The sequence below is a fragment of the Schistocerca cancellata genome, chromosome 2, assembly GCF_023864275.1.
Source record: "Schistocerca cancellata isolate TAMUIC-IGC-003103 chromosome 2, iqSchCanc2.1, whole genome shotgun sequence".
In the NCBI taxonomy this organism is placed as follows: Eukaryota; Metazoa; Arthropoda; class Insecta; order Orthoptera; family Acrididae; genus Schistocerca; species Schistocerca cancellata.
The window spans coordinates 165,045,484-165,061,956 of record NC_064627.1 but is presented as its reverse complement, the minus strand read 5'-3'; the positions used below and the strand labels follow the sequence as shown (position 1 = coordinate 165,061,956).

At 41.7% G+C, this 16,473-nt stretch overlaps 2 protein-coding genes and 1 long non-coding RNA gene across 8 annotated transcripts in view; 2 read left to right on the top strand and 1 right to left on the bottom strand.

The window, feature by feature from the left end:
* LOC126161461 (proline-rich protein 2-like) overlaps window positions 1-16,473 on the top strand; it is a 403,478-nt gene that overhangs the window by 240,506 nt on the left and 146,499 nt on the right. The gene's annotated exons all lie outside the window — the stretch shown is intronic.
* The window catches only part of LOC126161459 (proline-rich protein HaeIII subfamily 1-like), a 61,630-nt gene that overhangs the window by 27,202 nt on the left and 17,955 nt on the right, over window positions 1-16,473 (top strand). Inside the window, exons 1-2 of one of the 3 annotated variants that reach the window (XM_049917287.1) lie at window positions 11,773-11,822; window positions 14,238-14,699. The exons of 1 other annotated variant lie outside the window; for it this stretch is intronic. In XM_049917287.1, the coding sequence (XP_049773244.1) occupies window positions 11,784-11,822; window positions 14,238-14,555 (357 nt within the window). In that variant the 5' untranslated portion in view covers window positions 11,773-11,783 and the 3' untranslated portion in view covers window positions 14,556-14,699. Of the gene's footprint in view, window positions 1-11,718; window positions 11,823-14,237; window positions 14,700-16,473 lie in introns of those variants that run through there. One more of the 3 variants, XM_049917286.1, reaches the window with a different exon arrangement.
* Window positions 14,548-16,473, bottom strand: part of LOC126161470 (uncharacterized) — a 38,985-nt gene continuing 37,059 nt past the window's right edge. The window contains exon 2 of the long non-coding RNA XR_007534917.1: window positions 14,548-15,799. This is a non-coding gene — a long non-coding RNA (uncharacterized LOC126161470). The remainder of the gene's footprint in view (window positions 15,800-16,473) is intronic.

Below are 16,473 nucleotides of genomic sequence, written 5' to 3'. Positions count from 1 at the left end.
TGCTACGTAGTTTCCACATAACATAGTGCGATGGAATTGTTTTTTGCAATGGGTGTAGTATTCTACAACATAATCCTCCTAAGATGTTCTAATCGAGATTTTACTGCCAACAGAGTAGTTTGTTACAGTTTTTTTCTGTAACACAGCGATGTTTGAAGTAAGTTTTCTAATTCTGTTTGATTATCACTAACGGAGAATGCTATGGGAAATCCAAAAGAATCTGTTATACGAATCGATTTTGATACAAAATTCGTTGCGTTCGGAACACAATCACAGATTTCGAACCGAACTCTATGAGAAAGATCTTTAACGCATATTTTTAACATCTTAATATTTTGCTGCTGTCAGATTGTGTCCTGTACTTTTACAGAATATGGAGCAAAATTTAGTTAGTGCATAGTTAATAAAGTATGTGCTGTCATCTCTTTCTTCTATCTGATATTTACATAACGCTCTACAGGTTCTGCTCCAAATTGCTGCTTTTTCCTCTGTATACTACGTTTGCTAATTAATTTTAAATCTTAAGTGTGAATTGTGAAGGATTATGAGATTTGGGTTAGGCAATGAATTATAATTCCCGTCTGGAGTTGTTAGTCTCCCGTCGGGCGCGTTCCCAGGTGTTGTTTAGGGGAATGGTCACCAAATGAGGTGGACACCGAGGAAATAAAAATATCCAGGGCGATCCAAAACTAACAAACTGCTCCCTTGCAACTCAGACTTGGGTCTACAAAGGCTAAGGGAAGAAAACTCTGAAAAAAAATTACCCGTCCTCCGGTAGAGATTGGACGTAGAGTTGAGAGCCCACTCTGTAAAAAGACACCTGTTACGAAACTTGTACAAAGAAAAGCCAGATGGATAAAGGGTGACGGACATGACATGGACAAGGCTGTGAAGGACGGTCAACCAAACTATGGAGACAAGAAAAGTAAGAAAAGAAAGAAAAACAATATGAAGCGTAAATCGGATTTATTCATCGGTACTTGGAATATGAGATTACTACACCGCCCAAGAGCTCTGAAAGTGATGCTAGACCAAGTAATTAAACTGAAGCAGAGCATCATATCATGACGAGAAGTAAGATGGACTGGGAGTGGAGTCCTAGTAAAGAAAGAAGCAAACATATTTTATATCTGTAGCGAAAGGAACCATGAGTTCTGGACAGGATTTGTGGTGCAACACCAACTAAAGCACTTACTAATAGGAATCAGCCCCGTAAATCGAAAACTATCTACACTTCTGACAAAAGGGAAATTCTTCAATTAGTCCATAATTAATGCCCACGCACCAATTGAAGAATCAGAGGATGAGGAGAAAGAAGCTTTCTATGGATCTCTGGAAAGAACGTATGATGACAATAAAAGTACTAGCCGGCGACCTAAATGCCCAGGTTGGAAGAGAACAGATCTATAGATCAATAATCGGCATCTACAGTAAAGATGCCGTAAGTTTGACAACGGGACAAGGTTGATACTATTTGCAACATCTAGAAACGCGATGGTAGGCTCAACATTGTTCCCACACAAGGAAATACATAAGGGAACATGGACAGCACAAGATGGAAATACAATAAATCTGACCGACCATGTACTAATTGATGCAAGGCACAAGACAGTCTTACTGGATGTAACGAGTTCAAGAGGTTCGAATATAGACACGGATCACTTCCTAGTTAGGGCACGTGTGAGGGTAAGAATATCGAACGCAGTGGAAGGAACCTGGCCCAAGACATGTAAATATAACATCACGGCTTTAGAATCAGAGGAAGCAAGGGAACGAAGGCGGGAGAGAATAATTCATGCATTCGCATACGCTGGAGACAGTAAAAACGTTGACGATCTATGGGCAAAGATAAGAAAAGACATTGCAGACAGCAGCAAGCGCGATACTTGGCGACAGCAAACAAGAACCTTGTGGTTCGATACCGAATGTGAAACAGTGTCAAATGGAAAATATGAAGCACGCAGAAGGACATTACAACCATATTGTACCAGGAAGATAATGGAAGAATATGAAGAAAAACGGTGAACCGAAAAAGGACCCATCAAAGGAAAAAAGAGAGACTGGATGAAGGCAGCAAATATTGAAGAGATAGAGCTCCTGAGAAATTCGAACGAGGCAAGGAAAATTTATACTGAGGTGAGTAGGCAGCGGAAGTCTTTCAGGGCAAACAAGTTTAATAAAAAAAGAGAATGGCGAAATTATGAGAGGTGGTGTCGCTACTATGATAAACTACTTAAACCAATACTGGTTGCACCGAGGAACCCATCAGAAATACTCGAAGAAGAGGACCCAGATAACTTAGAAAATATGAGAAATTTAATGAGGAAATAAAAGAACAACAATGTGGCGGAATTCCAGCAGGACTTTTCAAGCAAGGAGGCTCTGAATTGTAAATGAACATCCTGAAACTGGTTAATCTAATAATGGAAGAAGACGAAATGCCCCAAACATGCAAAGAGGGAATTATATGCCCTATGAATAAGAAAGGAGACCAGATGGAATGCGGTAACTATAGAGGGATCACACTGCCTAATCTGGGATATAAAATCCTCTCTAACATACGACCGACTCCTTTCAATAATAGTGAGGGAATCAGGGCCAAACCATTGTGGATTTATCCCCGGTAAGTCAACTATCGACCAGATATTTACCCTAAGCCAAAATCCGGAAAAAATAAAGGAATATGGGATCGGAACATATGACTTTTTTATTGATTTTAAAGCAGCATACAATAGTACAGAGAGAAAGCAACTATATCAAGCTCTAGGTGAATTGGGTATCCCAAAAATCTGACAAAGGTAACAAAGTTGGAAATGAGAGAAACACAAGGTTGCATAGAAACTGGAGAAATGTTCTCCAGTACTTTGTCATACCTCCTGTTCAATGCCGCCTTGGAGAAGGTGATGAGAGAAGCAAATATCTTAAATAGTGGAACGATTTTTCATAAATCTCCGCAGGTACTGGCATATACAGATTACATCGACATAGTAGCAAGAACTCTTACGGCAATGGAAGAGACATTCACTGCACTTGAACAGACTGGTAGAAATGTAGGACTAAATATCAATGAGCAGAAGATAAAATACCTAGCTGCTGGGAGAGTGCACAGGGAGAACATGCCAGCCAAAATAGGTACCTGGGTTCTACTGTAAGCAGCCTAAACGATACCTCATATTAAATAAAGCAGGACTAATTGGAGGCAATAAAGCTTATTTCGCCTTAACAAAGCTTCTAACTTCAAGGTTTCTGACTAGGACCACAACACTAACCAACACTGATCAGACCAGTGCTTACATACACCTCTGAAACCTGGGCTCTGACAGCAAAGGATACTGAATCGCTGGATGCATTCGAAGGAAGAGTACTCACCGGAATCATCGGCCAATCTGCGAAAGGCAAGATGGAGGATGAGCTATCTCAGTAGGTGGCCTGTTAGAAGTATTGTTATGTCATCTAGGCTGAGGTGGGCTGGACATGTGGCATGGATGAATGATACGGAAGGCCAGGTGGACAAAGAGAACGTGATCACCCGAAAACTGGAGTTGAGGACAGAGTCTTAGAAGACGCTGAGAAGATGGGCTCCAGGAACTGCAAAATGCTAGCAAGGCACTGCGACAAAAGGGAGGAGATAGTTGAAGACTCATCATGAGTTGCAGAGCTGCAGAAGAATAAGAAGAACCAATTATAATTGTTAGTTACAGAGGGTTTAAATGGTAAATGATTGAATGAATTCCATCCCATATGCGCTGTTGCAGCCTAGAGTTGCACACACCAAAAGAAGTTTTGCATCACCTCGATAACGTCGAAACTGGTTGCCCAGAAATAAACCTATACAACGGCGATTGGTATTGTTTTTATTGAACATTGAAAGGTTGGAGTCCCATACTCCACCAGAAGATGGAGAGTTCCGGAACCTGTACAGAGAATTGGAATAGAGACCAACATAAACATCATTTCCGCCCTTTTCATTGCTCATGAAAACCACACTTTACATGTTGTACCACCATACAGCGAGACCTTCACAGGTGGTGGTCCAGATTTCTGTACACACTGGTACCTCTAATACCCAGTAGCACGTTCTCTTGCATTGATGCATGCCTGTATTCGTCGTGGCATACTATCCACAAGCTCATCAAGGCACTTTTGGTCTAGATTATCCCACTCCTCAACGGCGATTCGGCGTAGATCCCTCAGAGTGGTTGGTGGGTCACGTCATCCATAAACATCCCTTTTCAATCTATCACAGGCATGTTCGATAGGATTCACGTATGGAGGACAGACTGTCCGCTCTAGTCGAGCGATGTCGTTATCCTGAAGGAAATCATTCACAAGATATGCACGATGAGGGCGCGAATTGTCGAATGCCTCGCCAATATGCAGCCGATATGGTTGCACTGTCGGTCGGAGGATGGCATTCACGTATCGTACAGGAGTTACGGCGCCTTCCATGACCACCAGCAGCGTACGTCGGCTCCACATAATGCCACCCCAAAACAGCAGAGAACCTCCACCCTGCAGCACTCGTCTGGACCGTTTGTCTAAGGCGTTCAGGCAGACCGGGTAGCCTCAAAACACGTCTCCGACGATTGTCTGGTTGAAGGCATATGCGACGCTCATCGGTGAAGACAATGTGATGCCAATCCTGAGCAGTCCATTCAGCATGTTGCTGGACCCATCTTTACCGCACTGCATGGTATCGTGGTTGCAAAGATGGACTTCGCCATAGACGTCGGGAGTGATGTTGAGCATCATGCAGCCTATTGCGCACAGTTTTAATCGTAACACGACGTCCTTTGGTTGCACGAAAAGAATTATTCAACATGGTGGCGTTGCTATAAGGGTTCCTCCGAGCCGTAATCCGTAAGTAGCGGACATCCACTCCAGTAGTAGCCCTTGGGCGGCCTGAGCGAGGCATGTCATCGACAATTCCTGTGTCTCTGTATATCCTCCACGTCCGAACAACATCACGTTGGTTCACTCAGAGAAGCCTGGACACTCCTTGTTGAGAGCCTTTCCTGGCACAAAGTAACAATGCGGACGCGATCGAACCGGAGATGGAAAAATTTTAGGGTTTAAAAGCTCATCAAGGACAAGTTTATTAGGGAATGAACAAAAACTTGAATTTTTATAGCAAATTCATTTCACTTAAGTTATTTAGGAGGACCTATAAAAATACATTAAGTAAATTCAAATGGTTCAAATGGCTCTGAGCACTATGGGACTTAACAGCTATAGTCATCAGTCCCCTAGAACTTAGAACTACTTAAACCTAACTAACCTAAGGACAGCACACAACACCCAGCCATCACGAGGCAGAGAAAATCCCTGACCCCGCCGGGAATCGAACCCGGGAACCCGGGCGTGGGAAGCGAGAACGCTACCGCACGACCACGAGATGCGGGCGTTTAAGTATATTACCAGCGATAGTCTTGAATGTGACATCACACTAAAGTGTAACTAAAATATATATAATTAGAGTCTAGCAGGCAGTCGCAATAAGGCGCCAGTTATTCAACGAACATATTCCTATAAGGGTTAGCCATGGTTCTTAGCTAAATTTCTATGGCTATACTGGACTCTTGAGTATTCTCTGCGCTTAATCATCATGAAGCCGAATTTGACTACAGTTACCATAGCAAACGCATTCTCTCACAGAAGCAAGAGAATGCATTGTTATGAACGCAAAAGAATTGATACACCAAATTTTACAACTTCATGTATGATGTCATCTCGTCAAGGTATTAGTATAGTCATTTGGAGCACCAATTACTATTCGTATTTTTTTTAATTCTTCAGCCATTACTACATACCACAAAGCACAGAAGGAAAGCTGCCACGGTCGCCCTCATGGTGATGAAAGCGCTGAGGTGAGCGCAGGTTGCAGACGTTTTGTAAGGCCTGCCACTTCGTGACGAGTAACAGTCGTGACTCGTCAACAAAGGAACCATATGGAGTCCACAGTCCAATTGACACAGTGAAAGAGTTTGTTGTATAACAAGGACACGGAATACAGCTTTGCTGAACTGAATAGCTAGCGTACGCTGCTTTGTTCATCGTCGCAAGTCTATTCCCAGGCGTCCAATTTTCTTAACATGCTAATTTAGACGTAGGGAAGAGGTGACTTCGTAGCTGCTACATCTGTGTTAGAAATGGAATCTCCGAAACATTTGGTATTTTTCGCAACAGTTTCTACAACCGTTTCGCTCGCAGTCAGTGACCAAAAAGTTTTCTCGCTGATGTCTGTCTCCTCAGTTTTAATCTCGAAATCAGACCTCTCAACGAACAACACACATATTTTCTGTTGGTGGATACTGTCGCTTATTTTCCTGCTACACATGTCAATTCACAACTTCTGTGATAAGAAATTAATAGAGGCACCTGTATCCAATACTATTTCATATTGAGGCTTGCACTAAAAACCAGTGTTTGGTTTGTATTTTTAGGTTGATGCTAGCTAAGTCATCTCTGACATCAGTTCTGTCAGTATACCTTAACAGATCTACGTGATTGTCTTGAGTGGCCCCAACACTTGATGCGATCATCATCGGAGGACTTAATGAGGTCAGAATTACTTGTAGTTGGAGGTGATTAATTGGTAACTTCAACAATGTTTACCGAATGTCCTCGATTTTGCCACTAGCGTTAGTGCATGTCGTATGTAACTATTCTGCGGGTAGGCATTGGCTACATTTCCTAGGTTCTGATTTTCTTTGCTTGGATTTCAGTAACTGTTGTTGTTATTTCAAAAATTTTGTCTAATCCCCTTACCTTCGTAACCAGCGTGGTACAGATTGTTATTGTACTTTCTGCTGTTATTACTATTCGAATTCAGTGGGCTGTGGTCTGAGTGGCGCGCATCAAACATGCGTGACGTTGAAGGTGGCGTTACAGGAGTGGCACGGTAGCCATTAGGACGCGGCTGACTTGAATGCGGGGCACTATTGTGTCCGTTGTTGTTGTGGTTATGTACCTTCACATCCTCACTGAATGCAGAGCGCTATTGTGGCCATTATTGTTGTGGTTATAGACCTTAATGTCCTCATGAATCCAGAACAGACGTCAAATATTCTAGATCCTCTTCTGGTAAATGCACAAGTTTCTCACGAATATCGAAAGGTAAGTTCGCTTTCAGAATTCTTAACACATCTTTGAGAGAAACCAGCTCCCCCCAGCACGAGTATCGTGTAAATATTTCTGTGTATCCGTGGAGACTACCCCGTTTCTTATGGAAATGCCCCGACTAAAATTGTCTTTGCCGCAAGACCTGTTCATTGCCTCTTGATCAATATTCAAATAAAAATGCTCTTTCAAGCTGCTCTTGGCTTTGACAGAGTTCTACTGTGCCCGTGGTCCACGATGCTCCGCATCTTGCATGTATCCTCTTGTGAAATGAAATTTTTGTTGTTCATCCCAACACTGTGATAACACATCTTTCAAAGCTCATATAAACACAATAGCATTTGGAGTATTTTCCCCGGGTATAAAGACTTGGAATTTTCTATGTTCGAGGGAACTTCCCTCGAACAAGACAGAAGAGAGTGATGGTGCTGTCGCTACTTCATATGGTATACGATTTTGCGATAAGTTATTGAAATTTGTTTCGTTACCATATGGGATGTGATCTGCAGCAGTAGGATGCCGTAACCGTCGTGGAACTCTCTTAGCAATCGTTGGGGTGTCTTGAACCATACCCTTGACTGCAGACAATTCTTATAGCAAGTTTATTTACTATTTGTGCATTTACCCTTTCACTTCATTCCGGCAAATCTTTATTTACAGTGAGTTTGATTTGAATTAATTCGGATTTTATAGATTCGCTGCAGTTGTCTTATTCGGACATAGCGGTGTTGAGAAAATCACTTACATCTAGTCCAGAACTTAATTTATCATTTACTTCTACGTCCTTATGAGCAAGCCATTTGGAAAAACTCGTCGACAATATGTTTGCATTGAACATTAAAAAGCTTTTGAACCGAAAAATGTTCAGATGTGTATGAATTCTTACAGGACTTAAAGTGCTATGGTCATCAGTCCCTAAGCTTACACACTACTTTACCTAAATTATCCTAAGGACAAACACAGACATCCATGCCCGAGGGATGACTTGAACATCTCCCGGCACCAGTGAGTTTCCGAGAATGTATATAGTTTCCCACTTCATGGACACTGCCTTTCACTTTGATACATTCGTCAAGTTTGAGGTCATTAAATATTTCTGAGCACTTAACTTGACACTCTAAAAGTAGTCCAAAAGATAAAATTGAAAATCAGGTTAATTTGTTCAGTATTTTCTCATTTAATGGATACACTATTTTTCGTCGGTGGACGTTTGTGTATTTTTTACTTTATATTTTCTTGCACACCCTTTAATAGTTCAACCATCCAGATGGGGTGAATTAGATGTTATTTCTTATACAAGTGAAAAGTGATAGTAAAAAGCACCAAGAGGAGAAGAAATTACGATCCAAAAACGAAAACTTTTTTAAAAATAAGAAAATTAATGATAAAAGAGAGAGAGAGAGAAAAGATGCGTAAGACCACAATGGGAAAAACAAACGTACGATGTTGAATATCGATCCCACCTAGTTCACATACAGTGGGTGCTGCGTTCATCTTGGTTAAATAGACTAACGGTTACAGAAAGCTTTGCCCAAAGTTCTGAATAAGGACACGCGTAAAATCAACAGTCCTTTACGACAGCCGTCTTCAGTGATCCACTCAGGGCACAGATATCAGTGAAAGTAAGACTAGACCTCTAATGTCTCATTATAATGTGCTGTATACGGTTTGTCGTATCTGGATAACTGAAATGATTTATTGCTACAAGTGGTAGCTGTATGTGATTGGTATTAATAAGGTGTGTGACGGCTGTACCTTCTCGTATTCCTTTCATGAACTAATAGGTAAGGAACCAAAATGAAGGACTTCATTAGAAAAGACTTCATTCGATTCAAATCTGCGTTAACATTAACAAATTGCAACTGAAATAACACCATTGTGAAGCTGTTATATTTGTTGCTACAGAGCGATCGGCGTGAGTCTATGTCATTTGCGTACAACACATGGACAAATGCCGGCCGCGGTGGTCTAGCGGTTCTAGGCGCTCAGTCCGGAACCGCGCGACCGCTACGGTCGCAGGTTCGAATCCTGCTTCGGGCATGGATGTGTGTGATGTCCTTAGGTTAGTTAGGTTTAAGTAGTTCTAAGTTCTAGGGGACTGATGACCACAGACGTTAAGTCCCATAGTGCTCAGAGCCATTTGAACCATCCACATGGACAAATGGTTCTAATATCGCTAAGCACTATGGGACTTAACATCTGAGGTCATCAGTCCCCTAGCCTTAGAACTACTTAAACCTAACTAACCTAAGAACATCACACACATCTATGCCCAAGGCAGGATTCAAACCTGCGACCGTAGCAGCAGCGCGGTTCCGGACTGAAGCACCTAGAACCGCTCGGCCACAAAGACCGAGACGCATGGACATCCGTGTCTCTTATGCTACAGAGACTTCCGCTTTCTCGTGTTAAGGGACTGGATACAGTCTATAGTGCAGAAGAATGGACTGATGTACAGTACTTATATTTGATATTTCTTAGCGGACTACATTTACCGATATCAATAAAAACATCTAAGATAATCACCAACATCCTCTGTGAAGCATTCCACTTCAAAAGCAACGAACTTCCTCAGGATGGCACACATAATGAGTATCATGGTGAAAGTAAAAAAATGCAAAGCACACAATGAAATGCATACATGGCATATCTACGGAGTATAAGAAGCAGTTATAGCACATACTCGATAAGTATGGAAACAAGTGATGATCGTGAAAGTAACAGCGAACTGTATGACATAGATAATGATCACATGCTCAATTATATGAGCAGACCACGCTTAAAATACAAATAGCAGTTGTAAAAAGTAGTCAGCTACATATTTTGATAGCATATCGTATTTTTCATTATACAAAAAGATGTTATATATTAAGAAAAGATAAGAGAAATTGGAAAAAAAATTAGAGCAAAACAGCGTTTTTGTATGTTCTTTCCGTTTTAAAAACCTATGAACTGTCATTTGTACGTAAATGGTCAATACTTTAACGCCCTTTCCTTGATGGCAGTAAAACTGTTGTAAAAACTGAAACACCATACATATTCTCTAGAAAGATAATGAAAGAAAGCGATTTTCTCCAAAAAGTTTAAAAAGTACATGTGCATTTATGCTTCTCATACTTACAGTTATGTTTTTGTCAGAGACTATTTGGCTTACAATAAGATCTCATTGCCCCATTGCATTTACTTTTACTTTTTGATATGGTAATTAGTTCTGAGACGAGTATTTAAACGATAAACTTTGACTCATAGGTCACCTTTCCAAATTATTTTCAGACCGATGTAAGGGTTTTTCATTCAGTATCGAGTAACTTATTAGTCCTCCTCATAACATCCTATAACCTGGAGTACAGACGAGATTCCTCGTTTAATACACTACTTGCTTATGTATGGAGCACATATTGTGCAGCTGTAAAAGCAGTGCATCAACAAGTGCACCTCCATATATCGATGTTAGTCTTATAAATGTCTTTCTCATTTCTGGTCGTTATTGTGAAAAACTGTAGACTCCTTAAACCAAAGTTTTCTCTCATTCCGTATCGATGAACTAAATGTCAATGTACGGTTGAAGCTAAACTTGTTACGTTTGAAGATCTTTTTGCTGTTGCAAGTTGAAGGATGAACCTGGATGGCTCAAAAAGAAATGCCTCCAACGAACAGGACAGAAATGTTCGCAGAACAACAAACAAATATTGTATTTGAGCAAATGGCATATTACGAGGTTAGGGTGATCATCCCAAATATAAGTTAATGGTGGTGTGCCGTAGTGTCCTGTACACTGCGCTGCCGGCAATTAACTGAAAAGGAGGCTTGCAGTTATGGGATAGAAGTTAGATCACAACGGATAGAAACAAACATAAGATGTGGAAAATCGAACACACATACAGTGTGTGCTGCAATCAGCTTGGTTAAATAGACTGACGCGCACAGAAAGCTTTGCAGGAAGTTCGATGTAAGGCCTCTGTCAAACCCGACAATCCTTTATGAAAGCTGTCTTCAGAGACCCACTCATATTCCAAATACCTGTGAGAGTAACACTATGGGCCCAAAAGCATCAGTATTCCCGAACTGTATCTCTAAAACTTAACTATTAAGGACACATGCGACAAACTGAAAAGTGTGTACAGTGTTTCAGCTGTGGAAAAAATTCTGCAACAGGCAAAGAAATGGTCCTTAGGGGAGCCGGGGGCGCCAGTGGTATCCTTTCTGAAAGAAAACTGTAAGCTTGTGTTAGTGAACGGCTAGGAACAAAGAACTTGCATGAATGGAACAAAGTAAATCGTATACTATTAGTGAGACACACTGCACCGAAGATTCACTAATCACAAGCTTTATTTGAAATGTAAAACACTACGCTGAGAGGTGTGGGATACAATGTCACCAAAACAACCTGATGTTACACTCTGGGCGCTAATGAGCTTCCGATAGGACCACAGACGTAGCGTGCTGAGCTGCAGCATGAAGCCCAGGAATAAGCGTGCATCGAAAAACAAAGGAGCAAATGAGAGCTATACAGTTCGTCGCAGCTGTCTTCCGTGACCTTCTCATACAATCAGATCCCAAAAGGACTCCTGTCATGCTCGGTTCGACTACACCACATCACGCAGTGGTGAGCCTTAATAAAAGCTCTGCAGCCGGCGCTCGCTCACCTCAGCACTTCCATCAACATGAGGGCGACAGTGGCAGCTCTCCTCCTGTGTCTTGCGGTGAGTAGTGTGGAATGAGAAAAGCACGAATCGTAACTGGAGCTCCATTTGTCTTTTCTACCACATTAACAACTACGTACATATCTCAGGCGAAGCATATACTAAGATGTAAATTTTGTTGCACTGCTTTTACGTGTATAATAATAACAGGCACACATATGCAGGGTGTTTCTCCTAAGAGTGATAAGCGTATTTTCTCTGGTGTTTCGGCAGATATTTTCAATTTCGTTTTGCAATGTGTAGCTGGAATTGGCGCAAAAAAACGTTGCTCATAAATGTCTTTCAAGCGACACTCAGTGTCGACAGAGAGCCCCGCTTTGCTTCCCATTACAAACAAAATTATTTTCAAAGCGCAGTTTTACATGTAGCGTGGTCCCACATTAGTGCCATATCCGTTTTATCGATATGCATCAACAGCGACAGTAAAACACGAAGAACAACCAGTACTCCAACACCGACTGAGCAGCGCTGACGCATAGCGGTTGCAGTCAGCACGGGTCAGGGCAATACTGTTGTTGCTGGACTACTGGTTTGTGTTTTTATGTCCCTGTTAATGTATATCGATAAAACGAATATCGCACTAGCCTAATATGCCATCGCTCTACCTAACAGTCGGAATTTGACAATTCCGCTATAAAAATCGTTTTGTTTGAAACGAGAAGCAAAGCGGGGCTTTGCGTTGACACTGAACGGCGTACGAAAGACGTTCTGAGATATATTTGTTTGGGCTGGTTCGAGCTGCACCTTACAAAAACCAAATTGCGGGTATCTGCCGAAACACGGGAGAAAATGCACCTGATGTCTCTTAGGAGAGACAACCTCTACACTTTCTCTAATGGCGACGAGTGAGATTGTGATTGCTTATTTCTCTGTGCGTGCAGTAGTCAAATTGATTTTAGCTTGAAAAAGTCCAAATAGGTAGAAGTCAGATGCACTACTGCGGCCAAGGATTTTCTCCTTTTGTCCAGATCTACTAGTTATAAGTATGTATACAGTGCAGTCAGGAAGAGTCTCAAAAGCTTGTAAAAGTGCCGCAGGGTAAGTTGTGCTGAGTAATAAATGTTATGAAGAAAAATCGACACGTTGCTTTGTTTCAGAGTAAATTAGGATTCAAGTTAGCCGATCAGGCCAGTCGCGCGCAAACTCATGTGGCTCGCAAGGACAATTTGTGTCGGCTGTTCTCGTAGCGTAGACGATAGCACACGAGACCACTAAGCTTTTGTCTCGGGTTCGGGCCTTACTACCGCTCCACGTCCATTTTCTGTATCGCTCTCTTGTTCGGTTTTAGGAAACGAATCGAAGAACACTTTTGGTGACACCGTCTCTGGCGGGCGGCTTGAATTTACACATGCAACGGCCTGTTGCCTAACGTCAATGCTAGTTAACTCAGCACAAATTATCGAATTTTTTAAATAATTATTTCTTAGCACAACCTATCCTGCAATACCCTTAAGCCTACAAGCTTTTCGCACTTTTTCTGACAACTCTGTGTCAGTGGCATTTTCCTTCGGCCATTTGCCAGGTAAGACGGTTCAAGATTTCTGTAATACTTTCCTTAATTACAAACATCGAGACAGTTACCTTACATGGCCCGAGGATTCCCTGATATTAAGTAAGACTCTGAACTCGCGTTCGGGACGAAAACGATTCTAATCTCCAATGGCCAATCAGATTTTACATTTTTGTCTTTTGCCTAAATAGCTTAATGCAAATTTAGCGCTGGTTTCTTTGCAAGAAAACACGACGAAGTTCGCTCACGAATCTCAACTTGCGCTCCGTCTCCAGTAATGCTGTTGTCGACAAGTTATTTCCTTTTTCCTCGCGTTTGTGTAAATGTATGCATCACAAATTCAAATACAGCTGCTTGGTAGAGGAACGATGCTTAGTTTTATCACATCGTTGTTGCCAGCTGCTTCAGCAGCCGTTAATTGTATCTTTCCATGTCTTCACAGATGCAGAAATCTACTGTAGCTCTAATGAAAAAGTTTTGCACTGCATTTGAGATAGGCGATAAGTCGTAGATAGTGCCCTCGTCTGTAAGGTGTACTAGTTTGCAAGCCGTGATGTTGTCTGACAGCTTCCCTACTTCACAAGTGTGGTCGATTTCTTTAAGTATATTAAAAAAACTGCGAATAATTCGGCACCAGGAGTAGCGACCATTTATCTTTTGCATGCAGCTTCTTTGCTGACATATTCAGAAGATGTCAAAAATAACTCTTCTAACACGCATTATTGTAGATCTATGGATATTAAACAAGAGCACACATCACAGCGAGCATGTAATCAGGAAGCCTTGTATGGCTCATGGGGCCAATTTGTATTACAACCTCAACTGATAGCCAATAATATTGCTTTTATATGATTCTTTCGAAACTGAATGAATGATATACTCTATAGTACATCTTTTTACGGTAGGTATCAGCATGCCGCAGCCAAGAGACTCCACCTGGCCCTCCTGCACCAACTGAAGGACCACAACCAACTGGTCCACCTGGCCCACCAACTGGAGGACCTGACCCAACAGGTCAACCCACTGGAGGCCCTGAACCAACTGGACCACCTGGCCCACCAACTGGAGGACCTGACCCAACAGGCCAACCTACTGGAGGTCCTGAACCAACTGGAGGGCCGCAGCCAACTGGTGAACCTCAGCCTACTGGTGGACCTCAACCTACTGGCCCACCAGCGCCGCCATCTGGGGGACCTAGTCGTTTTTGGCGTGGTGTGGTCTGAAGATTCTGCATCAGTACAACTCTGAAACATCAAAAGATTTCATCCACAGCATTTGGAAATAACTGAATCACAGCTTATTGATGGAAATGTTCTCGTAATCTCATTGTAAATTTATTTCACATTAAACTAGCAATGAAAAATCTCCATCGACCTTTGTATCTACCGCGAAATTTAATAAGCAACCGCTTGATAAACAACATAAGTTTTAACTCAATGTGAAACTGTTTAAAAAAGAATGCAGCTCCCTCCCGGCAGAGGTTCGAGTCCTCCCTCGTGCATGGATGTATGTATTGTTTTTAGCATAAGTTAGTTTATGTAGCGTGGAAGTCTAGGAACCGACGACCTCAGTAGTTTGGTCCCTTACGAATTCACACACACACGAATGTAGCTGTTCACAACCTGAAAATAATAAGTCTTAAGTAATGTTCATAATTTAACCAGTTCTTAGTTGCATATTTCTTAGTTTCAGAAAGCGATTTATATGGTCAGAACCCACAAAGCGTGAGTAATATATACATTTAGGGAAGTCAGTAACAGAATGATCCGACCTTTGATTCCATGCCACTCTGCATATAACACATGTCATAAGAATGAGTCGTAATATCACACAGGATGAAACAAAAACTGATCATCATTGTACTGTGAAGTAGTGAAGAAAGGTTTCAGTGCTGAACCAGGCTGGCTTAAGTGACACTCAACCGAAATCGCAACGTTCCGGTGGATGTCTGCCACATATTATTCTCTGGAAATTGTTACTACGTCAGCGAACTGGTCTCTAGCTGGTCTGTGTTATTTATCCTCGGATCATCACATTTATTGGTTCCTAAAACGACCGAAGAAATGAGACAACAGCTTGATTTCATATTATAGCGGATTGTAATCAGATGTTTTCTGTATCAGCATGATAGTTCTGTTATTTACCAAACAAAGACGATTCCATTGTAATTCGAAGAAAATTAACTGACATTTCTTGACATGCCTAACACTGCTTCATTCTGCATACGTAATACGGAGTAGAATGTAGGCTGTGTACCGTAACAGGTCAGCAATATCTGATCACTATCCTTCCGGAAAATTGGAAACATTTTTATTACTGCTATGAATAAGACCATACAATTGTCTATGGGCAGGTATTGTGCTTGAATTATTTTTGTGGCGTAACTGAAGCCACTTGTAATTCGTCAGTTACATATCCTGAGTCAGTTACATATTCATTTATTATGTGAATTTCTACTAGGTATCACCTTCCAAGAATTAAATGGCGGCTATGTAGTTTCGACACTATGGTTTCGTGAGACGGGAACAAAATTTGGTTTGTCTCTCAGTGTCTCCCACTCAGAGTAACTATTTGCTTTATGTTTATTACCAAATAATCTCTATTTCCTTATATGCTTCAATGCGCATGGATTAATGGCTGTTTCGTTTGCCGCGGAGATCGGCCGCACGGTCAGAGGCAAAAAGTCACGAATTGCACGGCCCCTCCCGCCGGAGGTTCGAGTCCTCCCTCGGGCATGGGTGTGTGTGTTGTTCTTAGCCTAAGTTAGTTTAAGTTAGCTTAAGTAGTGTGTAAGTCTAGGGACCGATGACCTCAGCAGTTGGTTCCCTTAGGAATAAACACACATTTGAACAGTTTTGTTCATCTAATGCATTCGCACAGAATAATATGTTAGTACTTTCGTTAAGAAACATTGGTGCAGTACTGACTCAAATTATTTTCCGAAATCTAGAAATACTGCAGTTCCTGGCAGGATACGTGGCTTTCAGAATACCGTGTCCGAATTGCGGGGGTTGGGTTTTGTAGAATCCATGCTGTTGCCATGATGGAGGTTATTCTGTTCGACGTATCTAATTACGTTCCAGTTCAGAATCCACAGATATTATAAAATGGATGTACTCTTGCAAGCTTCTGGGCTCTATC